Raw genomic sequence first — 24638 nt, 5'->3', positions numbered from 1 at the left:
CATGAATGCTTACTCCACTGGCTTGTTTAAATCTTTAGACCTTTCCCCTTCGGTGCATGTGTTTGACCACATATCTTTTTGTTTTCTCTGCAGGATCTGATACTTGTAGACTTCCTGCACTCAGACTCTGCCTGATTTAGCAGATGCTGTAAAGCCAAGGCTGAATCTGTTTGAGACTTCTGCCCACACTATAATCTCTTGTGCCTTTCTGTGTCTGGTTTCAAGTGACTTGACAACAGAACTCCTGGTACTTAAATAGTGAAGGGATAAGAAGAGGCAGGGAAGTAGGAGGTGCGGTAAATTGTCTTCCTTTCCTAACATTGCCATCCAAATATAAGTGACAGGATGAAGACCATGTTTCTTCTGTTTACAAAACTGACTGTACAGGTCATCCCTGCTTGTGAAAGGGCTATTGCACAGCTTTTAAGCATGTGGAATATTTGTGCACTCTTTTCCTATTAAAGGTACAAGGGGAAGATGCTTTTCTGCATCCAGAAACTGGATTTGATGTGTGTGAGGAGCAAGGTGAGTGGAGGGATGGAGAATGAGGCAGGTTGTTCTCCATTCAGATTTTGCTGAGGGCTACTTATTATAAAAACCTCTGTGAAACTGTGATCACTAGGGCCTGGTGGACTCCCTCTGAAAGCAGGCAGATCTTAAAATCTTTGGGCTTCTCTGATAATTGGGAGAGGATATTTTTCTGTCACATACGAATTGCATCCTTTTTAGGGACTAGGATCTGGGTGAGAATCTTTTCATACTTGGCAATCTCCAAGGCTGTAAACAATCATTTCCACCTAGAAATGGAAGTGCCCTCATGGGTTACATGGCCAGAACCCAGCTGCAGTTAGTAATAGTGTTTATAACATGCCTCCAAAAATGTAAGGCACCAGCTTCAAATTATGAAGACTTTTGCCCCTGTTGTTCCCACTAGAATGCTGTTCAAACCCCCACTGTCTCTGATGGCTAGAAACATCCTAATTTCCAACTTATGCGTATTCATGGCTGGTCTGCACATACTTATTCTTAACATCATGTTTTAGCATAAATAGATTTTCCCTTTTGTTGGTATTTGCCCTGTGGTCTTTATGTAGAATAATCAAATTCTCCTTTTAGCTTTCTTTTTGCCAGGCTAAACAAGCCAAGATACTTAAGTTTCCTCTTACAAGAGAACTTCTCCTGCCCTAATCTACCCTTCAGAATATCTTACTTGAACTTAAATTACCCACAATTTACAAGTAGTTTAGATGAGATCTTGCTGGGCCCAATATAATAGCAATAGCTCATCTCTGCTAGAATTACCTGATATTTTCTGGAGTTGCGTTTGCTTTTTCATGGCCGTGTCACATTTGTGACTCTCAGTTCTCATGGGGTGGACTAATAAACCTGGACCCTTCACCTCTGTCATTTCCAGCAGCTGCCAGCTCACAGCAGAAATTCTCGGCATTAGCCCAGTCGCTGGCCTTACATTTCATGCTATTGAATTTCATCTTGTTTTTCTCACTTCAGTTCTTGAGGTCATCTAGTTCTTCCTCTATGATAGCCTGATCTTTCTTTCTATTAAGGGTGCCTCTACAAACTTCAGTGGGGCCTTCTGAACACTCTCTTCGTTCTGTACTGAGGTCATTAATAAAAATTGGATGGGAGTAGGCTCAAGACTGACCCTTCAGGAATTGCAGCAACAGCCCAGTAGTTGTCTGGGAATATTTTTGCTTTAACCAGCATGTTCCCCACCTCAGGACTGCTGTAGAAATCCACAGTTTGTAATTTCCCATGTGGTACGTTGCTAGTGCTTCATGAAGCACAGACTGTGGCTCTTCCTCAGCAGTTGTCTTATCAGAGAAAGCTGTTGTGTTAGTTGCATGTAATCCACTTTTAATGATTTTTTTTTTTTTTAATTTTCCTTCCATTTATTTTATTACTGTGGTGTAGTAGCATGAGTAATGGACCTCTTAGTAGGATTTCTGAGCACTAGGTGTTGCACAAGCACTGAACAAAACTCATCCCTGCCCCAAGGAATATATTACAACTTTATTCTTTCTTTGTTCTAAGGACTTGCAATGTGTTGAGTTCGTAATGGGTCTGTCCTGCCCAGTGGTTTCACAGCTCTGTTTCATGTCTTTGATTTCTCTGGTTTGATAGAGAGTTGCAACTCTGGCTCCTACCTCTAATGCAGGGATCATACATTTATGCACAATTTGCAAATCTGGAAAATACACATTTAATGTTGATGTAAAAACCCAGCTGTGTCCCTTTCTAAATACACATGCTATAATCTAGTGTACACATTAGTGAATTTCAGATCTGAAAAGTTAAGGGGATTTTAATTACTGATAAGCTTTGCTGTGCTCCTGCTTGTTCCACTTTGCTCCAGTCCTGGAGGGTGAAGATCCACCTCGCCTCACTCAACTCAGACTTCACCTCTCCCTGCTGAGTCAGTCTTCCCACGTCCTCTCTAGTGTAAGCCAAGAGATATTGCACTTATAAAACTTGAAGGTGAAGAGGGAAAAGGAAGAAGTTTGGAGAGGTGTCCCAAAAATCTAGGAAGAAATCACTGGTAGTCACCACTGCCAGTACAGCTGCAACTTGGATGTTAAAATACTGGCTGGTATATGTCTGTGCATGTCTGTCCCTGGGAAAATCCTCCATAGGGCCAAGACTACATGTGTGAAAATTCTGGTTCTCTCCTGATTTTATTCACTTGATTATTCAGCCTCAATTTTTTTTTTTTATTGTAGGAGTTTCAGATCCCAGCCTCAGTCATTGTTCAGCTCTTTATTGCCAACAAGAGGATTTTTGGCTGGTGACTGAAGATGGCATGCGACCTTAAGCCTAGGGAGAGTTGTCCCCGATGAAGGCCTTAGTAGAGACTTCAGAGTAACCTAACCCACGTACTTTGTTCTTCTTCATAAACAACTATAGTTTGGCCAACAACGGTGTTTGGGCTCACATAGTATGTGTCAGATCTCTTTTTTTTTTGGACAATGCAGTCCTACGCAAAAGATTCAACTGCAGTTTACGGTAAAAATGTCTTTACTCTGCAAGAACATAGGTGCACAGCTCTGATCACGGGAGCAGAACATTCCAAGCTGACTCTTCTCTCCGTCAGCCATTACAAGGTTCATATCAACACTTGCAGTTTCAGACTACTGAGCGTCAATTACTTTTGGTTTTTGGTTGATCTCTGTTTTAAACTTTCCTTAAGAGGAGGGATTTAAAAAAATTTAATACACACTACACATATGTACACACACAAGTTTGTCTTAAGGCAATCCAAGCGCTGATCCATAGGCAGGGGACTGATTAATGTGATGTTAGTTCTCAGTGCCGTGTGTCTCTGCTTTTGTGACTTTCTTGATGCCAGCATGTGGCATTAGACTTGTGATAATGACTGGAAGGAAGACACATTTATTCTTGCATAGTGGGGGGCTTTTCGATCTCACAGACAAAGGCATAACAAGATCCAGAAACCGAAAGTTGGACAAATTCAACCTTGAAATAAGACACGGTTTCCTAGCTGCAAGGAAAATTAAAGTTTGGAACAGCTTGCGAGAGGAAATGGTGGAGTTGCCATTGCTTGGAGTATAGCCAAGATTTGCTCTCTCTCTGAAAATGGTTTCTTTAATCCAGCATTTTGGAAGAGTTCTGTGATTTGTGTGTGCAGGTCAGTTGAAAGGAGTATAGCAGTGCTGTCTGGTCTTGGTGGGTGAATTACTGGATGTGATTAAATGACCTTTTTGGTTTGGGTCAGTGAACTTCTATAATAAAAGGATTAGCCACAGCATGGAGAGGGCTGTGAGATGAAGCAATATCTTAGAGAAAATAAAAATGAACGTCTGTCTTACTGTCTTTTTGATGGTTAATAATTAAAGTGTTGCTATTTACCAACTATGTGGTTAAAGCCTGCATAAATGTTAATATCAAAGTATTTCAATGGCAGAAGAGGACTTCGATTCTAAGCGGCTCTCTGTTTTTTAAGGATCTTTCTCTTTACGGTGTTTGTCATTTTGCCATGTATTCTTCATTAAAGCCCATTTTGTATTGATCCTCCTCTGGAAGGTGGTGGGAAGGGAAAGTGCCTTCGACCACTGCAAAGTGCAACTTAACACACTGCTGCAAGTGTTACTATTTTTAGGTCCCAGGGGAAGTCTGAAGCAATTATTATCATTATATTTTCATTCTCTTAGCCTTCAACGACAAACTGTAAAGGCTGTATGCAAATTGCCTGCTTTAAAGATCTTGAACAGAGTTCCAGAGAGAGAGCAATCTGAATTGCTCCATGAAATTTTGATTTCTAAGATTCACCAAGTCAGAATATGTGCAAAATTTAGGGGATTTCAATGCAGCCTTAAAATGTCTGTGTTTTTCTCAAACAATCATCTATGCAACTGTTTTACTTCAAGGAGGTGCTCTCAAAATGTTCCTGCAGCTTTAGTAGTGGTATGTAAGATTTTCAGAAGTTAGTAGTAGTAGCTGAACTTTGCTGCTAATGAAGCCAACAGAAAAGCCTTCTCAGTGCTTTGATGGCAAAAGGATTAGGCCAGTAGTGAGTGCTTTTTGAAGTCGAGTTCAGTTGCTTCTGTATTCATAAGGATTAGAGCTTTGTAGTAAGAGAGTGGTCACGTACGTAGTCATAATTTACAGCAGACCAGGGTACTCGGCAGTACGATTTTGGTACCTGAAATTTCTTGAGAAGCGGTAGGGTTCAGCTGTTCTGCTCCATCCTTCTCCTGGTTTGGATCCTCTTGAAAATTCACTAGATGGTCTTTGGTAAGGAATTTAATCTTGCTTTGCCTCAGGTGCGCTATCTCCAAAATGGGAATATACCATGCTTTTCTAAAATCCATTTAGTTTCTTTTTCCTGCTTTTCAGGCATGGGAGCATCTGGCAAGGTAAAGAGAGCTGATGTTGCCTTGCTGGCAGGACAATGATAATAGCTGCTTCTCCAGAGCTCTGCTCTGGGGAAACGCTACAGTAGATGGCTGAAGTTTCAAAAGAACTCCTTTACCTGGAGGTTAAGCTCTTCTTAATATATGGCTCCAACTGGAGGTGCCATGTGTTTGAAGGTGAAAGGGAATGGAATTCAGGTGAAGATCATCTTGCAGAGGCCCTTTCTGCATGAGATGGGTTGATGGTCTGGGTGGGTTGATGGTTCAACTGTTAGGAAAAACAGCCAAGTAGATTCTGTCTCTTTAGGTGTGACGTCTTCACAGCTGAAAAGTCCTCCCATCCAGTGGTGTAACGCATGAGCCATCCTACCTGTTTTTGTTTTGTGAATCACCTGCAGGGTTTCCCCCCAGACACAGAGCACACTTCACGCATCCTTGCCTTCAGGTCCACAGTGAATAACAGGAGTGTACCTGGCTGGGAGTGATACTTGGAAACTGCTTGGGCTGATGGCCCATGCGGTGTGAAGGTACCTGTTTATCTAGGACTAGATCCTGGCTGTATTCGTGGATAGGACTCCAGGGCGGCTGCTGCCCAGTGTATTGTCATCTAGGACTCCCTTGGAGGGAAAAAGGGAATAATTTTCTGTGTTCGCGAGCACTGTGTTCTGCAGCGTTCCTTGGGAAACATGGCTGGAAGAGGTGCTTCCCAGCTGGCCAACTTCCACAAGTTTCAGCAGGTGCAGTACTGCCCGCTCCACATTCACTGCCAACACCCTCAATACTGAGGATCTTGGGAGGTTGCCATTGAATTCAAAGTTGGAGCCAAGACTAAATTTTATTTCTTTCAGAGAAGAATTATATAAAAGGCAGTGGAAGGGTTTCTGTGCAGTGTTGTAAGGAAAAATTTCAAACCAGTCAACAGAGCCATTGGGTTTTTAAGGACAAACCATTTTCTTCCAGCTGTTCTGCAGACAGAATGCCGCAGCACTAAGGAACTGAAAGGAAACTGGCTTTGATTTTTCATTGTTCATGTGCGTAACAAGCATAATAAATAACGACGAACTGCATTATGAGTTTTACTAATCAAAATTATTATTAAAGCAGTTGATGTCTTTTTAAACGAGGTTTTCTCTTTAATTGTTATATTTTGTGAGACTTGCCCTGGTCACTGAAAACCTCGCACTGCTTTGATAACGGTGTGAAAGTCAGTACCTTTAAGAGCTGGAAGGAGGGCTAAGCAGGTAAGGGGAGCACTCTGTCATTGTATCAGTGGGTTTATGTTTACAGTTCATCAGTCCATGTTTAAAAATACCATGCTGCCAATTTAAATCACAGCTGGATTCATACAAATTTTGAGATTATCACTTGCTGAACGAAATCCTTCTTTTGCTTTAGCTTGCAGATTCGCTTGTGCCCTTGGAGATTAAGCCTGGTATTTCCTTAGCAACAGTTTCTGCCGTGTTGCATACTAAAGACAACAAGCATGTGCTGCAGGTACAGTATAATGGGAAAGGGAGAAAAATATCCTCACACTGGGTTTCCTGCCATCTGGGACCCCAGCTGTTCTCATGAGGCAACCCCTCCAACAACTCTTTCCTCACCGGAGCAGAGTCCTTGTCAGATGCTTTGTCCTGGTATGTGTGATTGAGGAATTACACTTAGAGTAGAGAGTGGGATGCAAATAAATCTCTCTACCCTCTTTTCATTGGCCATGTGCCTGGCTAAGATAAAAGGGGAAGTGAGATTATTCCCGAGGAGAGGCTACAAATCATACTGCTGTCTTCTATAACCCATACACCAGGATCAGCATCAGTCAGCCTCTCATGGACTTAGAACTGAGGGTCAGAGGGTGACCTAAAACATTAGACATGTGAAGGGACTGTTTTCCTTAAGTTGCCCCGTTCCCCAAGAAGCAGATTGTGCGCCCTTGTACAAAGTAAGAGTGTACACTCTCTTCCTACCACCTCCTTTAGGCTGACGCTGCAATTCCTGGCATTAGTGCTCCGCAGAAAGAGATGATGTCTGGTGGACCTGCTCAGCAGTGGATGCCCTGGTCCCCTTTCTCATTTCACACATGAGCGTGCAGGGAACTCAGTGAAGCCACACTCTGCATGATGCTGCCTCTGCTGCTGGGCTGCAGAGCTGGGCTGGGCCCACTACGCTTGGGAAGAGGGCCCAGTATGGTAATGTCTTTAATGCAGGGACATAAAGATTGGTTAAGGATTTATATCAGTGCACAGCAGACATGCTGTCTTACTTTTTCCAAGTCAGTTCCGTAGAAACACTAGGCAACACTGAAAAAATTGAAGTATTGCAATGCAGTTGGTCTGAGGCTGCCTTCCCCTTTGTGTTGTTCATTTACTCTCTTCTCCTCTCTGATATCTGATGCCAAATAAACTTAGACCTAGGCTTAAAATGCCAGAGCCCTCATAAATGAATGGAGGTAGGCCAGCACAGCGGTATCTGTCAGTACTGGCTGAACCTGGGACCTCTGGGAGTTACAGAAGCTGTGTGTAGACAGGTGCCAAAAACTCAGTCTACGAACACAGAGCCATGTGAGTGATTCATGCACAAATAACATGGTATGTGCACGTAGGCCCACCAACTAAAGGGAAAATAGTGGGTTTTGTAAAGTGACTCAAGTGCATTCCTGCTTGTGGAACTGGAGCTTGAGCAGGCAGCATTTCTCTCCCAAGGATGAAAAACACTCTTCCCTGGCTGTTGAAAGACACACAGGGACATCACAGCAGCAGGTTCAGACATGATGCTACATGATGGGAAAGACACTGTGAGGAGCCCAGTCTGTCACCTGCAGTGTACAGGGTGCTACAAGGCACTGGGGTTGCTTCAGGCAAATTCCCTGTGTGTTGTGCAGACGCATCTCTGGCAAATGGTCTTGCCAAAATTTTGGAGAAATTTTCCCCAGCTCCTTTTTCCCAGGAACTGAGTTGCTAGTTCACTGGGAAAGACCAGCACTGACACTTCCCTGACCTAACTAACTTGGCACAGGACACATAGACTTACTTTACATGATAATTTCCTCACTGTTCTTTTTGTAGGAATCTGGTTTTCATCTCCATGAAATGGTCTTTCAGAAGTGCTTAGTTAACCCCACACCTTGCCCCCACGCACAGCAACGCACAGTGCCAGGTTAGCTACTGCTGCACGTGCTAACCCTGCCTCCCCCTCCTTGCTAACAGAGAAGGGTCTCAGGGGTGAGTTAAGGCAGAAAGCTTTCTGAAGCAGGACAAAATTATACATAGATCATACTCCAGTGATTTTTCAGGCACTGCAGCATCTCTCGCGCCTCCCTGTCTGTATTCAAGTTCTTCCTAAAGACTCACTTTTCTGAGGCCAGTGAGAAATAGATTACCCATTTTTCTCATTCCCTGAGTAGCTACTGCTCTGAATTTGCCTGTTTTTCAACCTGTTGCATCTTTTAGAGTGTAATTTTCAAGGCATTGACTTCTTTAAGGCATTGATTCCTAGAAAATATTGCAGAGACCTTGAATGCTAAAATAGAAAGCTTCAGTCTTGAATTGAGTCAGAGAGGCCTTTTAAGATGACAGAAATTTGAACAGAACTGAATTTGACAGAAATTTTAAGATGACAGAGATTTGAACTAAAACTGCTAATTTATTTCTGTAAGTGGTGGCGGCTTGTGTGTGCAGAGCTGCAGTGGAGCCCAAGGCTGGGTGTCTCCTCTCTTCTTAAGCACTGCAATGTTCCCTTTTAGTCGCAGAAAACAAAATCAGTATTCCTTTTCTATCTCATGTACTTGTTATTCCAACTAAATTATAATAAGCTGATGTAATTCACTGCATTACTGTGCACCTTCTCATCCATTAGCTCCCTCCAAAACCTCCGCAACCTCCTGCCAGCAAGAAGAGAAAGCGAGTGAGTGACGACGTGCCAGAGTGTAAACCTTTGAAGCCATTGCTGAGCGGCTCCATTCCTGTGGACCAGTTTGTGCAGACGCTCGAGAAGGTAATAAGTTTTTGGTGGCAAGTGAGGCTTAAGCAGATTTTTACTAATCCCAGAAATGTGCTGCTTTGTTAGCAGAGAGGGAAAATAATTTTAGTGTGGCTTGAAATGGAGAGGGGCTAATGAGCTAGCAAAATACGCCAGGGAATGTGTGTCCCTGCACTGAGTATGGAGGGAATAGTTATCTGTGGAGGCAATTCCTGATATAGGGTCTTCGTGCCAGTCATGTCCTCCTGGCTTCCTGTGGAAGCAGAGCTTTTGGGGTCACTCTGGGTGGGTGAACTTCCCCCGTGTAACTTTTGGACTCAGCAGCTGATTTCCCATAAAAACAGTGGGGAGGAGGTCTCAAAAGTATAAGTTCCTACAAGTTATGTGAAAATGATGTGACCAAGTGAAGAAGAGATCCTGGAAATGTCTCCACTGATGGAGAAGCTTTCTGGGGAGCTGCAGGACAGGGAGTTTGGTGGCTGAACTTGCAAGCCGTTGGTTACTGCTCTGTGGAGCCCTGTTCTCGCCTGCATGACTCCTTGGGGAAAATTAGCAGGAAAAAGGGCAGGATTGTCTGTGAGGAGGTTTGCCCTGGGGTTCAGTAGCTCTCTGCTATCATCTTTGAGGCAGTAATGGCAGCAGATGGTCATTTCTGCAGTTAAAGGAGCCCTTTGTCCTCTTTGTCTCTCAAGATTTTGCACATGCAGTGACCTGATGTAGTGGAAAATGTTGGCTTTAGCTTCCCTGTTCTATAGTTTATCCATCTGTATGATGAGGGTCATATTTAGCTTAGCCTATGCGTGTTTCCTCTGCAAATCCCAGAGATCTAGGATATCTGCAGTGGCACTCTGTATTTCGTAGCCATTCTCCCCTCTCCTCCCTGCTGTGCCCCAATCTTTCATCTCTACCTGTTTTCCTGAGTTGTAGTAACATCTCTCTCTTATTCCCTCCCCAACACTACATCTAGCATGGTTTCAGTGACGTGAAGGTGGAGGACACAGCTAAGGGCCACATCGTACTCCTCCAGGAGGCAGAAACCCTCATTCAGATTGAGGAGGACTCCACACACATCATCTGCGACAACGATGAACCTTTGAGGGTGAAACTGCGTGACCTGGTTCTCAAATTCCTGCAGAAATTCTAGCTCATGGACATCATGCTGCTCTGCAAGGAAAGACCCCAGAGCACCAGAGCTAAGAGCTTTCCAGAGGGTGACCTCAGGGAGAGAGAGAGAACTTCTTGATTCAGAGAGACCAGAAACCACCTTCCCCTTCATGGAGAAGCAAGGAAGTATTTTTAATATCTATCTATTTTTAAAATTTTATTTTTAACTGGTTTTGGAATACTTTGGAGGGGATTCCTGTTCTGTAAAATTGGGAGTTGGAATCTTATAGGAGATAGGAACTGCAGAGTAAATGAGTAGAGTGTATATTTACAAGGTCAGGGTGAAATGCAGACATTTCTCTGTGTGACCCTCTCAGCAATGTATGCCCCAGTCCTTTACCTGAGAAAACTCTGTAGGAATATTGAAACAATGGCCTTAGATATTAAGAGATTTATTTTTCTCCCCACTGCTTCTTCCTGGTCACCAGATCGAATTTCCTGTCTGTCCTCCATCTACATTTGTAGACATGTATTTCACTGGCACGAAGGGGAATGAGAAAGCTGGTAAGGCAAAGCTCACAAAAATAGAAGTAGAAAAAGTGGGCTATGCTGGACATGTAGAATAGCTTCTAAGTGGCAAGAGCCTGGCCATTCCCTGCAAAAGCAGAGGGATTTTGGAAAAGCTGTATGCTTTAGCAATGCAAAGTGTTTATTGATGCTTGCACCCTCACCTGTTACGACCAGATTTGTCCACCTAGTTCTAGGCTCTTCACTGAGACACACAAAAGATATCTCAGGAAGATACTTTCAAAAGTACATAAAGTAGTTAAATTCCTAGTGCTTATGAAAAACCTTTTAGATTTAAGTGCCTTTTGTTTCTACCTTCCAAAAACCTGTCCTTTCAGCCCCCACAATCCCAAATCCTGGTTGAAGTACTGAGTCATTTATACAAAGCTATCTGTACTGCAGACCTGGGGAGGTTTTTGACTCCCAAAACCATATATTTGGGGCCTAAACTTAGTTAGTAGTATTGCTTTTAAAAGCGACCAATTTCTCAGATTTACTGCTGTTTGGTTTTTATTGGATTGTTTTGTATTTATTTGGTGTTAAAAATAAAAAGCATAGTAAGACTGCCAAAGGAGGAAGCACATTCTGTGGTTTATAAAAGCATCTGCATGCCTATTCCACATCCGCCTGTGTGTGTATGTACACATTTGTAAAATATAAGTACTCCTTCAGTTTATAGATTTGGGGAGATTAAGGCAGTGGAAGAACAGCTCTGTAATGAAAACTATTTGCTATTGCAGTTTCCACATCACATTTCATACACATGAAAGATTTCTGTTCAATTGGACGTACAGACTCCAGCATCCGTGCCTTTGCTTTGTGTGTATGTCATGGGTGTGAGAGAAATAGTATCATTAATGTGATAAAAAACTTGTTGCAGTAGCATTAATGCTCATAAGAGTTTACAACATTTGCAGTAGCTCAGCTTCTTTATCATCTTGTAATTAAATCTCCAGAAAGATTATTCTTAACATGCAGAGGCCATGTGATAAACTCAGCTGAGCTGAGGAGGCAGGGGGAGAGGGAGAGGGAAGAGTGGGCCTTGTAATATAGGAGTCCTCGAGAGCGTCTTTCTGCTTGTTACCTAGACCAGCTGCAGCTTTGGTGCCAGTGCTCCAGAGCCTTCATTTCGTGAATCTACTCATTTGCATTTATAATTATAAGGGACTTCACTTGTTGCTTTAAGAAGCCAGACCCGAGGCTGTGTGTTAGCGCTTGTTGCATCCGCCTTGGCTGAGCACGGGCGGTCCAGCGGCGTGTCGGTGGGCAGACCACGAAGGCAGTAGTTTCTGCTTGGCGAAGGCTGTGCTTGAGCAACTGCTTATTAGGAAATCCGAGTCAGTGTGCTGCCATGGAGGAGTCACGGGGGACCTTGCGGGAGCGATCAGCAGGTGTAACAATTCACCATGAAGAGCTTGTTTTGGGGCAAAGAACAAGGAAAAAAATCAGTTTGCCGGCACAGCGAAGGTACGCCACAAACCCGAAATTCCTCTGTTTTTCCTGATGTCTTTTGGGGAAGGGGAAGAAAATTCAGTAATTAGCACTTTATGGCTGCTTATGAACCATGCCGCTGTCCCCTCATTGCAGCCGTGTGATGCTGTGCTTCTGAACCACGGCTGACCCTCCCAGCTTGGCTCCACCAAGCTTTTGGGTCAGCGTGGGCTCTGGCCTGGGACTTTTCCCCTCACCAAACTGCTGTTGGAGGCCACGTGGGTACAGATGAGTGGAGCTGCGACTCCCTGGCAGTAAACAGGCTCTGAGAGCTCAGTTCCCAGGACCCAAGGAGCAAGAGGCATTAAAGCCCATCTACAAAGAGTCAAGACCTCGGCTGGGGTAGAGCCAAGTTGTAGCTCCTTGTAGTAAGGATGATTCCCTTGAGCCAGAACCCAAGAGCTGAACTAGCTGGGCGCTGAGACACACGGGGATGTTTCTGTGACATTTGTGTGGTTATATGACACGGAGCCCTGCAGTAACAGGGCTGCGGATTCACTGATGTAAAAGATTCAATCGAGCTCTGTGTCTCTGTGACTCTGCAGGTGTATGAGGGTGAGAAGACGAGAGAGATTTGCTGTCTTTGCTGAAGTTAAGCAGTCCAACCAGCCTTGCACATCAGGGGAGAATAACCTCCTCATGTACTCATCCAGCACAGCCTTGTTATACAGACAGACAGGTTAGACAGAGAGGCTTTACCGATCTCAAGGTATTAAGGAAATATTTAAATGTGAGGAGTGAGACAGCCTGTATCAACCACAACAGCTACTCCACAGGTGTGACTAGTGTATAATTGGCCCAAATAAACCCTGCTGCTCTCAGTGCCCCATGGAAATCTCTCAGTGCTGCCTAACTTGACAGAACCAGGGAGAGGCAATCTAGTCCTGCCTCTGATGGATGATTTCGGACACGTTCCTGGAGCAGTGCCTTGCTTTCCTCTTACATGAAATAGAAATTGTACCATCCTCCTTTGCAGGCTGCCTTGAGACTTAACATCTGAAAGCTGCTGCGGTGGAAGTTGTATTAAAAGCACGGTGGTTTGAAGGTAATTCGGGGCTGGGAGTGAGCTGCTGTGCTGATTAAGAGGAGTAGAAATGTACTCAAGCTCAACAGTTAGTTTTTAGCTTGGTTCACTACTGAAAGGCAACCGATGCAATTGGGCTGTCATACCAAAAGCCTTATTTGAGGTGCAAAGCCCTGACTCCTACCAGTAACAGCCATGCTGAGGGTAGCTAATGGCTTTCCCACCCTCCTGGGGAAAAAAAAATTAGAAGTTTTTACATTTTTGTTCTTGTTGTTTTGGGCAGGAGGACTTATTACTGCTCCAGTCCAGCATCTGAAAACTGATTCATTTCTTATAAAGGGAAAGATTGTGCCTGCTGGAAAAATAAACATACCGGGGGGGATTCTTTAATGAAAAATCTTAATTAAACTAACAAAAATAAGTGCTTGTTCATTCTGCACAGAGAAAGAAAAAGAAATAGCATTTCTTCAGGCTGGGTCAGTCCTGGAGAGGTAACCATGGCAGCCCAGCAGAGCTGCGAACAGAGGGGGTGGAATACGATGGATGGCAAATACATTTTAACCAGAAATGCACATTTTAATGGACAAAGAGCAAAGGTACTTGGTTTCATTCTCTTTCTTCCAGAAAGGAAAAAGAAATCCCCTTGGCCACCATGTGATGTTCATTGTGCCATGGCCATCCCCAGTCCCTGTGACCATGTGTGACGTGGGAGTCCCACATCCCGTGCTGCGCTTCACTGGCCTCTCTCTGCAGCTCCCCTAATTAAACACAAATAGTGGTGTTTGCAGCTGGGCTGCTTCTCAAGCAGCTGCTTTGCAGGGCTGCACCTTGGCCCCTGGCAAGTGATTAATTCTCAGTGTGATTCCCAACCTGTGCGCTCCTCCAGCACAGACAGGGCTGCATCACTGGGCTGGGGAATAATGGAGAGAAAAGGTTAAAATCAGCTTTCTGCACTTGGATGGCTTTTATGGAACAGATATTCCTGGATGAAGTATAATGTGTTTTCTTTCTATTAATGTGAGCCTTAATAAAAACAACTGCACCAAGTCATTTAATTCCAGGCTCATGCTATTCCCCCCACCGTGCCCAGGCGCAGTCAGTGTCACTGGGGATCCGCTGGCCCCCATGCCACCCGACGGGTGCCCTGAGCCACACCGCGGTCACCACCTTGGGGACTTGGACACGACGACCTGAGGGGACCTAGAGCAAGATGTCGGGTCTGTGCCCCATCAGCACCTCAGCCTTCGGGAGGAACGGGGAAGCTGAGTGCGGCGGGGTTTGCGTTCAGCTGCGCGTCATGGCCCAGGTAGGCTCACAAAGAGGCAGGTAAGTCAGATCAAACAGGTCCCCGTTTACCCATCACGTGCGACCCATCACCTGGGACCCCCCCATCTCTTGGGGACCCATCACCTGGGACCAATGGTCTCGGACTCATCACTTAGGACCTACCGCTTGAAACCCACTGCCTGGGCCCCGTCATTCTGGGGACCCCTCACCAAGTCTTGTGGCCCACGAGGAACAAGCCAAGTCTCTCCGTGTGACCTTCGGGCTCTCCTGGGCATGGCATGGGGACCTATGTTCCGAGGAGGCAGCTCTGTGGGCTGCAGGGGCTTCTTGCCCCTGGGGACACAGTATTTTTCCCACGAGGACACTTAGGAGCCATGGGGTGCTGCCTGGGAGCACAGGGCAGCCCTGGCCAGGAACCACTGGCAGATAACGCCCTGGGCAAGGCTTCATTAGGGTCAGGGATCATGGGGGCCGCATCCTGCATCCCTTCCATGAGATGATGCGACACAGTCAAGTGGCTGCACCATAGCAGGCTCCTAAATCAAGAGAGAAAAATTCAGCCCTAAGAGACAGCGATCTTCCCAAACCCCTGTTTCAGAAGTCAGGGCATCAGTTTGCTGCATTTTTACAGGCAGGGTTAAACAATTAAACGCTCCTTGCCTCGATTACAGCAAAAAATTAAATTATTCCTCCATCTTTTCTCTCCCTTGGCTCTATCACTGGCTGTCCCCGAGGGTCCCTAGGACACATTCCTCTCCTTGCCCCTGAGCACACGGAGGGGTGATGTCTCCATCTTGAGCGTGGTGAGACCGGGCTGCCGTGGGTAATTAAAGGTACGCCAGTGAGTGTCCTGAGGCAGAACATAATGCAGTGCGATGAACTCCCTGGTAAGAAAGCCTCTAACAACCAGCTGGGTCCTATTGCAGCAATAACCAAAGGTGCAAACACTGGCCTCCCTCTTGGTAAAACTTTGCATTATTATTATTTTCTTGATATTAATAGCTACTCGGTAACAAAAAGGGTGAGGGACGGAGCAAAGCAGCCCCATGCTGCGTGGTGCTACATGGAGAAGCCCAACCATATGCAAAGACATCACAACTTGTCTTATTTTTAATTATTGTTATTATCATGTTGGCAGCAAAACATGTGCAGAGTGAGAGCTTAAAAACCAGCTACGAAGAAAGCAGGGCCCTCTGCCAAGAAACGCCTGCAAGGAAAGCATCCGAAAGGCTTTAAAACCAAGGTGGTAGGAAGAGCTGTCACACCTCACTTCTCTCTTTTTTACTCTTGAAGGAAAAAGGAAAAAAAAAGCCTGTTGGTTTTGTGCCACAGTGCTGCTCCAGGACTCACTGCATCCCCAGGACAGAGCTGGGCTCCAGGAAGGCATTCACAAAGACTAGTGACGCTTGATTGAGGGTTGTTTTCTTTTTTTTTTTTTTTAACTACATTAAATTACTTAGCGGGTTAAAATGAACAGTGACAATTATCCTTCCCTTGCAGGCACAACACTGAGTGCAGCATAGGTCTTTTATTAATTGCCTGGCTAATAACTGCTCATTTCCCTCTGACTGCTCTTAGTATTTACTATTTTGAGCCTCTAAGTTACAGAGTGCTGCCGTTGGCCCAGCACACGCATTCGCTGGGTGGCTGCAGGTGCTTTGCAGCGGTGCTAACTGCCTGGTTTGCTTTCCCAATTCCTTCTTTACCTCTTTGCAGCCATTTGGTTGCACCGTGGGAAAAACCCTGCTTCGCCCAGGGGGTTTAAGCCAAGACCAGAGCAACTAATGCCCTAAATAGTAATACGTGTCAACTTTTGGTCAGCTGTGAAGTGGACAGGCAGTTGGCCTAGGTGATCCTTGTAGGTCCCTTCCAACTGAAAATGTTCCATTCTATTCCATTCTTCTTCTATTCCATTCTTCCTCTGTTCTATTCTATTCTATTGCATTCCATTCCATTTTACTCTATTCCATTCCACCCCATTTGATTCTATTATTTTCTTTTCTTACTCCATTCTATTCTTACTCCTATTCCATTCTATTCTTACTCCTGTTCTGTTTTGTTCTGTTCTTCCTCGATTGTGTTCTTCCTCGATTGTGTTCTTCCTCTGTTCCGTTCTGTTTTGTTCCGTTCTGTTTTGTTCCGTTCTGTTTTGTTCCGTTCTGTTTTGTTCCGTTCTGTTTTGTTCCGTTCCGTTCCGTTCTGTTCCGTTCTGTTCCGTTCTGTTCTTCCTTGATTGTATTCTTCCTCTGTTCCGTTCTGTTTTGTTCCGTTCTGTTCCGTTCTGTTCCGTTCTGTTTTGTTCTGTTCTTCCTTGATTGTATTCTTCCTCTGTTCCGTTCTGTTTTGTTCCGTTCTGTTTTGTTCCGTTCTGTTTTGTTCCGTTCTGTTTTGTTCCGTTCTGTTTTGTTCCGTTCTGTTTTGTTCCGTTCTGTTTTGTTCCGTTCTGTTTTGTTCCGTTCTGTTTTGTTCCGTTCTGTTTTGTTCCGTTCTGTTTTGTTCCGTTCTGTTTTGTTCCGTTCTGTTTTGTTCCGTTCTGTTTTGTTCCGTTCTGTTATTTTCTTTTCTTACTCCATTCTATTCTTATTCCTGTTCCGTTGAATTCTGTTCTATTCTGTTGAATTCTGTTCTGTTATTTTCTTTTCTTACTCCATTCTATTCTTATTCCTGTTCTGTTGAATTCTGTTCTATTCTGTTGAATTCTGTTCTATTATTTTCTTTTCTTACTCCATTCTATTCTTATTCCTGTTCTGTTGAATTCTGTTCTATTCTGTTGAATTCTGTTCTATTATTTTCTTTTCTTACTCCATTCTATTCTTATTCCTGTTCCGTTGGATTCCGTTGGATTCCGTTGGATTCCGTTGGATTCCGTTGGATTCCGTTGGATTCCGTTGGATTCCGTTGGATTCCATTCTATTATTTTCTTTTCTTACTCCATTCTATTCTTATTCCTGTTCTGTTGGATTCTGTTGGATTCTGTTGGATTCTGTTGGATTCTGTTGGATTCTGTTGGATTCTGTTGGATTCTGTTCTATTATTTTCTTTTCTTACTCCATTCTATTCTTATTCCTGTTCTGTTGTGTTCTGTTGTGTTCTGTTGTGTTCTGTTGTGTTCTGTTGTGTTCTATTCTTATTCCTGTTCTATTCTGTTGTATTATTATTTTCTTTTCTTACTCCATTCTACTCTTATTTCTGTTCTATTCTGTTCTATTATTTGCTTTTCTTACTCCATTCTGTTCTGTTCTATCCTTTTCTATTCTATTCCATTCCATTCTATTCTATTCTTTTTTTACTCCATTCTATTCTATTCTTACTATTATATTCTATTCTGTTCTATTCTATTCTGTTCTATTCTATTCCATTCCATTCTGCCTCCATTGTATTTTTCTTCTATTCCATTCCACTTCATTCTATTATTTTCTTTTCTTACTCTATTCTATTCTTATTCCTATTCCTATTCCATTCTATTCTATTCTTTTCTTTTCTATTCTTACTGTATTCTACTCTGTTCTGTTCTATTCCAGCTTTGTACTTCCACTGCAGCTGCGTGCCGTTGCCCCAGGGTTAAAAGCAGGACCCAGGGAACACAGCGGGTGGTGGGTGACCCTCGCTTGGTATTGGGCACCCATGGAAATGCAGCAGCTCTTTGCTTTTCAGCCTGCTAATAGCTCCAGAATAACTTCTTAAAACACTGGGGGTAAAATCCTATTTTTCTTCCTAAAACCTTTCATGGCCCATCGCAGGGAGCAAGCCAGAGGTATAAATCCTGCACATTGCTTAACACTGGCCCAGTGATGCACTCTCAGAAATTATATGGCTGTAGGGATTTATAATTCCCCCACAGCACCAGCGCTCCCCTTTCCTTGCCAGCCCTGCTCCCCACCCCACCATGCTGTTGAATTTAAGCCTTTTTTGTTTGTCTGTTTTAAACAGGAAAGCGATGCCACGGTACTTTCGCTGCCCTGGCCCATGGGTGGAAAAAGCGGTCACCTAATTAACCTGGGAACGACGGACCTAACGTGACCCTCGGCTTTGCGATGCTGCTGGTGCCTGGCCCTGTAGGAGTATGTTCTTGCATTTCCAGCTGGGAAAAAATGACCCAAATGGTAATTTCCCTCTTCCTGCCTGTCTCAGTGGGGCCGGGGCGTAAGGCAGGGCCATGGGAGGGTGCAAGCATCCGCGTCGGTGACTGCAGGTCCTTTACCTGGGCTTTTGCAGGAGCTGGTTGCTTTTATGGCATTGATGGGCAGAACAGAAACACAGGGATCAATTTCAGTGAAATAATTGCTTTTTATCAAGGAATGTGTCATCTGAAAGGGAAAAAATTTAGCGTAGGGGAGTGGAGTGTAAAGCACTTCCCCCGCTGCCCTCCCTCTGGTAGAAGGGAATGAATTATTAGGGGGATTTATCCCTTCCTCCACCTCTCCCCAGCGCCTGTTCCTCCATCCCAAGGTACAAACCCTCCTATAGGGAAAAAAAGAAAACCAAACAGGAACCATGATGCTGTGACTCATCTCACCAAGGTCACATTAGTTACAGCTGTAAAAATTATTTGCTTTAACAGGAGATATTTATCTGCTGTGTAAGGGCTGGTAAAGCCTCACGAGCAAATCTGCTACGGTCGAGCCAGTGCCCAAGATGCTGCTGGGCTCATCGAGGAGCCAGACCCCCCCCCCCAAAAACAGCGTCTCACCACTGCAGCCAGGTCAGTGCCTTTGAGTGTGGTTTTCTGTGCCCTTAACGCTGTTAGCAGTGCCCCTGCCTTCCAGCAATATTTTGGGGACAGACCCCAGGCATGTGGGAGGCAGGTCCTGGGCAGACCACCCACCTCCTCCCTTCTGGGATCAAAATAATTTGGGATTTCCCTGAAACCTATCCTGGAAATAAAACCAAGCACAAACACTCCCGTTATGGATGAGCCATTACTCCAAGGCAGTAGGGAAAATAAAGGGCACACTTCCCAGGGGAACAGCAGCAAGGGCAGGTGCCACAGGGGTGAACAAGCGTCCGTGGAGGAAGCCGGCTGCTCAGGAGGAAAGGCAAAAAAAAGCAGCAGAAAAGGAGAGAGAGGAAATCCAGCAATGTCCAGGAAATCCTGCGGGATTTCTAGCCCAGCATGGAGCGGGAAGCCCATGGCACAGCCAGCTCTGTTCCGCCTGTCTGCTCCTCCCTGTAGGTTTGAAGCTGGTGGAAATCTGGTTAGAAACCACACCCACCTGGTTGTTTTTTCCACCTCAGCCTCCTGCACAGGAGAGGGACTGGGAGCATCCCCCAAGCCAGCGATGCCTGTGAGCGCCGTAGGAAATGGCCCCTAAATTTCCTTCTTCCAGGATCCCAGGGCAGGGATGGGAAGGTTTGCAACCCCACGGCCGACTCGGCTGCCATTTTCATTGCCTAGAAATACCCAGACAACTTACGCCATGGTGGCTTTCAGCATCACACTGCAGGGCAGAGGCCCCAGGGCCGGATCCTGCAAGCGGAGCGGGGCTCCGGAGAAGGTGCTTTTTGGTTGGCTGTGATTTAAATCAGCGATGCAGAAATCAAAGGGCTTCTGCCTCCCCTGGATCCGCCATCCTGGCTGGATGTCCCCAGTGCCACCAGCAGCCCTCTGTCACCGTAGTGGCTGGGATGTGATGTCCCCTGAAGTTACGCAGGGCTCTGAACCCCCCCGGGGCTGGACTGGGGGGGCTCTCTTGGGGTTTTGCACCAGACGCTGCCATCCCTGAGGGGTTTCCACTATTCCGGACCAGCTCACCTGCCCCTGCTCCCTCGGGAAATGCAAGCCTGGGAGAGGCTTGTTTTCGGGGAGCCCCAGCACCATGGAGCAGCACTGCTGCTGCAAACCCTGTCCCGGTCCCAGCCCCCGGCAAAGCAGGCACGGAGACGCTCTCAAGTTAAACTCTCCATTTATTGGATCCTTTTACAAAAAAAATCAACATTGTGCTCGTGTTGAAGGAGTGTTTCTTTTCTCTCGGTTTTTGCCTTTTTTTTTTTTTTTTTTAAACCTGGTGCTCACAGAGCAGTTAGCACAACCACGGCGCAGGGGAGGGCAGGGGCTGTGCAACACGAATGGGGTACGGGGGGGTCCACGTCACCGCAGACGATGCTATTTACAGCGAATGTGAAAAAGACCTCGCTCCGCACCCGCCGCCTGCAACCCCTGGTGCTGGGTGAAGCGGGCAGAAATGTTGGAAAGGGGAAAAGGCCTTTTCCTTGGGAAAGGTGCAACCACCGAGAGACCTTCCCGTCTCCTCGAGGCTGGGGTGGCGGAGATCACGCGCCCCAGGCTGCTCTGTGCTGGAGCTGGGACGAATCGTACAACCTAACCTGAGCTTTGGAGTTACCCTGGGACCCCCTGAAAATCACAGGAGAGCGACAGGTAGCGAGGGAGGATGTTGGGGACGGTGGCACGGGCTGGACCCCTCTCCAGAAATGCCCCTCTCCTCCCTGATGGTGGAGGGAAACCTAAGGACAGCTCAGATCCGGGGATGTCTCAGGAGCAGAAAGTCGGGTTGTGAACCACGGGTCTGTACTCCGGAGGGGTTTTGGGGGCTATTTGGGAAGATTTCGGAAAGAGCCACAGCAGCAGAGGACCGGGAGGGACAGCACCAGCCCTGCAGGTGGGGAAGGTGATGCTCTCACTGTCTTTTTGTTTCTTTATGGCACCCTGTCCCTCCCAACACTGCTGCTGCCCAGCATGTCCCCCCCAAGCAGCTGCCATCAGCGACTCGCAGCACAGGTTCACCCCTTCACACCCCAAATCCTCCCCCTTCGGGGGTCTCAGCAAGGAGGAAACCATCCCACAACCCACACAGCGATCCTGTCACGCAGCCTCTCCCCGCACAACCATGACGCTTCAAACCCGACCCCTGGCTACCAAAGCACCGGCAATCCTCCAAAAAACCAACACTTCAGGCAAGAGTTGAGCGCGTTAAGAGCCTGGGAAGAAGAACAATTTGGATTTCCACCACTGATCTCTACATTTCTACTGGTCTTGAACTGAAACGCACCAACAGAAAGGATGAAACCCCCAACCTTGGGTCAGCTGCCAGCTCCGACTGCAGCCAAGCAATGAGACAGCAAAGCCCAAGCCCCACCGACGCAAACCCCAACGCAAATACTTCACATCACATCCCCATTTTCCAAGCTCCCTGTATTACCGTTTCTCACCAGAATAATGAAACTCCCCTTAAGGTTTTTTCAAAACAAGTTGCCAAGAAGCGCATCTCTGTTTATATAAAGTGCAATCCACAGCTGCCGGCATCCGTCCTTACTCCCCTTTGACTCCTGCCGTGCTGGCAGAGGGCTGGGGAAGGCAGAGCTGCCTCCACCCTTGGATGACACCAGGGACCTGTGCTGTACGTGAGCAACGGCATCGCTGCTAACGAACCACCTATTAACAAGGGGAGAATTAAAGCAGAGGAGTGTCAGGCCCCTCAGGGATGCTGAAGCTGGTGCAGCTGCTGAAGAATGCCACATTTCCACTCCGAGCAGGGGCAGAAAACATCCTTCCAGGTGTTTCAGGGCCTCACAGGAGCCTCCAGTCGCATTTCTCAAGAGACTGACCCTTCACGTGCTCCGTTTCAAGCACCTGATGTTAAAACAAAAAGAGAGTGGAAAGGAAAAAAAACGTACAGAGAGGAAAAGACACCTTGATCGTATTTCAGTGCGGTCTGTAGTGCTGGTGAAGGCACGAGCCATCAGCTCTGCTGGGGCCGGGCTGCCCCTTCCCTTCCCCTTACCAAGGAGCAAGTGTTGGTGACCCCCACCCACAGGGCTGACATGAAAATCTGGCTGAAGCACGGCTGGAGAGGCCACGTAACACCCCAAAACATGGTGCAGGCTGCAGGGGAGGAGTGGGGACAGGGCTGACCTTACGAGTGAGCCCAGGAGCTGCTGACGGACCATCCCCGCTCCTCTTTTGGGACACAACCAGGTGGTAACATCCTTCTGCTGCAGGGTGCCGGGAGGCTGAGCTGCAACCTGCCACAGTGGAAGTCAGGCCAGGAAAACCGGGGACATTGAGGTGAATTACCATCTACCCAGCAAGAGCTTCTCCAGGCTGCTCTTAAACATCTGGGACGCACTGAGGGAGAACATCCCACAAGAGAGGGCAACCTGTGTCCTTCCTTCTTCTTACAGGCTGGGATCGAAGCAGAACGGAGCAGCGAGTTGAGCGCAGAGGTCGGGCGATCACACGGACGTGATGGCGTTTCGCTTTCATGGGAGACACCAACTCCGAAAACAGCCCCGTGAAGGCGATCCCAGCAGCATCTCCCAGTTCACGCGAAGGAAAGGTCTTGGCTGGATTAACCTTCGAACGCAGCCCGAGGCCAGGGCATGAGTGTGGACGGGATGGGGGTTTAAGGCAGTTACGCTGAGGCCCATGGGCAAACCTGACGTGGGCACGTTTTGTCCTGGGATGGGGGACGGGGCAGAGCAGGGACTCCGGCCCACAGTGCAGCCCCAGCTCCGGCAAAGGCAGGCTGGGCTGGCACTTTGCTTCGGCTCTGCTTAGCTGCGTACACATTAAGGGTTCAGTGTCTTCTCCTTCCGCCACTCTGCAAAAATGCGAAGCGATCTCAAGAGAAGGCCCCGATATCCCGACTCCCATCAGACCGGCACTGAAAGCTGAACTACTGCCTGCTCCCCCCGCAGCGACCAGGCACCATGAAGAGCTGGCTCTCGGCAGACTGCGTCCACGCTTGGATGCTTCTGGGGAAGAGGTTTATTTTATCAGCAAAGGCTCGTGCAGCCGATCTCGGGGTGCTGCTGGAGCAGCTCTCCAGGGCTCTCGCAGCTGCCTTTGGTGCTGCAGCGGCTGTAGAAAACCGCAGGCCAAGGCAGCCCACTCGAACGCACGAGCCTGGGGCATTGCCAGCCCCTGCTGTGCTGCAGATGGATCACTCCCAAGCCCCAAACGCGCTCCCTGTCTTCAGAGGTTTAGCAGCACCTGTGGTGTGCCGCATGGGCTGGAAAAAGGACACTGAGAACGAGACCGTGGCAACCAAACTCCCCCGGGGCTGTGACACGGGACCCGGTGCAGTGCTGGGAGCTGGGGAAAGACCCTCCGGGGCCAACCTCTTCCCTGCTCGCCCCTCTCCCAGGGCAGGGGGCTCAGGGTGGTGAGCAGAGCAGAGCAGAGCAAAGAGCTCGTCACCAGCCGACACCTGAAAGTCCTCAGTAGTAGCCACAGGGCAAGACGAGCCAGGACACGGTATGCGGGAGGGGAGGAGAAGGGCTGCCCCACGGGAGAAAGGATGGGGACAACAGTGGTGAGCGGAGCTGCCTTGGTACTGGGAATAACCTCTCTGCAGTCAAACACCTCCAACCTGGCCTTGCTACAGTCCCCCTCGAGCGGGCAGACAGGTCCAGAGGGGAAAACAGGGTGGGTAGGGGGGAAAGAAGAATAGAAAAGGAAAAAAAAAAAAGCCTCACGCGGCAAATCTAAAACACTTTCATTTTAAATAACAATAATTATAATTAAAATGAATGGCTGCCCTTGGCTAGCAAAGGGGCAGAGCTACTAGCCAACACACCATTCCTCAGTGTACGATCCTAGGCAGTGTCTTTACAGAAGCCATGAGATCCTGTTCCCTGTCGCTCAGTCGAGTCGCTGTGGTGAGAGCGGGAAGGGAGGGGGAAACGTGCCCGTCCAAATCCAGGACATCCCTTTTGCTCCGCGGGAGGGAGGCCGGAGTCAATAGCAAAAGGTGTTTTGCACTCACAGCCCCATCAAGAAAGCCACCCTCTGCCCTCACCCGCCTCCGGCCGAAGTTCGGAGAGCCGAGGGTGCCCAGCTGCCGCCCGCTTCTAGATGAACTTGAAGCATTTTGTCTTGTCGTGGGGCAGGCGGGTCTTGAAGAGGACCGAGTCCACGCGGAACTGGGTGTACAGGAGGGGCATGTACCCGTACACCTTGACGAAGAAGTTGATGCACTTGTGTCGCTCGTGGAAGTGAGAGTCATCGTGCGAAAGCGCCTGGGGGCACCCGGGGCAGCGGAAAGTCCAGCGGGAGGTCACCTGGAACGAGAGGGACAAAGATGGTTGCTGGCATGTTGCCTGCAACACCCTGGCTGGGGGGAACACCGTGCCTGCGCCCAAGGCACTGCGTGGGGGGACTTGGCTTGACGTCCTGCGTGACATGCCGCAGACCGGGCACAGATTTGGCCGTGCTCTCCCTGGCTGCTGCGTGTCCCTTGGAGGGTGTCCAGGCAAGGAAGGACATGGTCCACACCAGCTCTGTCAGAGCAGAGACTTAAAGGGGGACATGATCATCTACTAATGCTTAGTTACTTTTTTCTGGT

At 47.2% G+C, this 24638-nt stretch overlaps 2 protein-coding genes across 18 annotated transcripts in view; one reads left to right on the top strand and one right to left on the bottom strand.

The window, feature by feature from the left end:
* Positions 1–11103, top strand: part of INTS9 (integrator complex subunit 9) — a 71111-nt gene extending 60008 nt beyond the window's left edge. For all 3 annotated transcript variants that reach the window (XM_052809921.1, XM_052809922.1, XM_052809923.1), the window contains exons 15-17: positions 6285–6383; positions 8739–8876; positions 9829–11103. In XM_052809921.1, the coding sequence (XP_052665881.1) occupies positions 6285–6383; positions 8739–8876; positions 9829–10005 (414 nt within the window). In that variant the 3' untranslated portion in view covers positions 10006–11103. The remainder of the gene's footprint in view (positions 1–6284; positions 6384–8738; positions 8877–9828) is intronic.
* A 9117-nt stretch (positions 11104–20220) lies between these two features.
* Positions 20221–24638, bottom strand: part of EXTL3 (exostosin like glycosyltransferase 3) — a 160074-nt gene continuing 155656 nt past the window's right edge. For 14 of the 15 annotated variants that reach the window (XM_052809913.1, XM_052809910.1, XM_052809908.1 and 11 more), the window contains one exon: positions 20221–24354. In XM_052809913.1, the coding sequence (XP_052665873.1) occupies positions 24145–24354 (210 nt within the window). In that variant the 3' untranslated portion in view covers positions 20221–24144. The remainder of the gene's footprint in view (positions 24355–24638) is intronic. The other variant, XR_008238512.1, reaches the window with a different exon arrangement.

Source organism: Harpia harpyja, chromosome 15, assembly GCF_026419915.1.
Source record: "Harpia harpyja isolate bHarHar1 chromosome 15, bHarHar1 primary haplotype, whole genome shotgun sequence".
Lineage (NCBI taxonomy): Eukaryota > Metazoa > Chordata > Aves > Accipitriformes > Accipitridae > Harpia > Harpia harpyja.
This window is presented reverse-complemented; position numbering and strand designations above follow the sequence as displayed.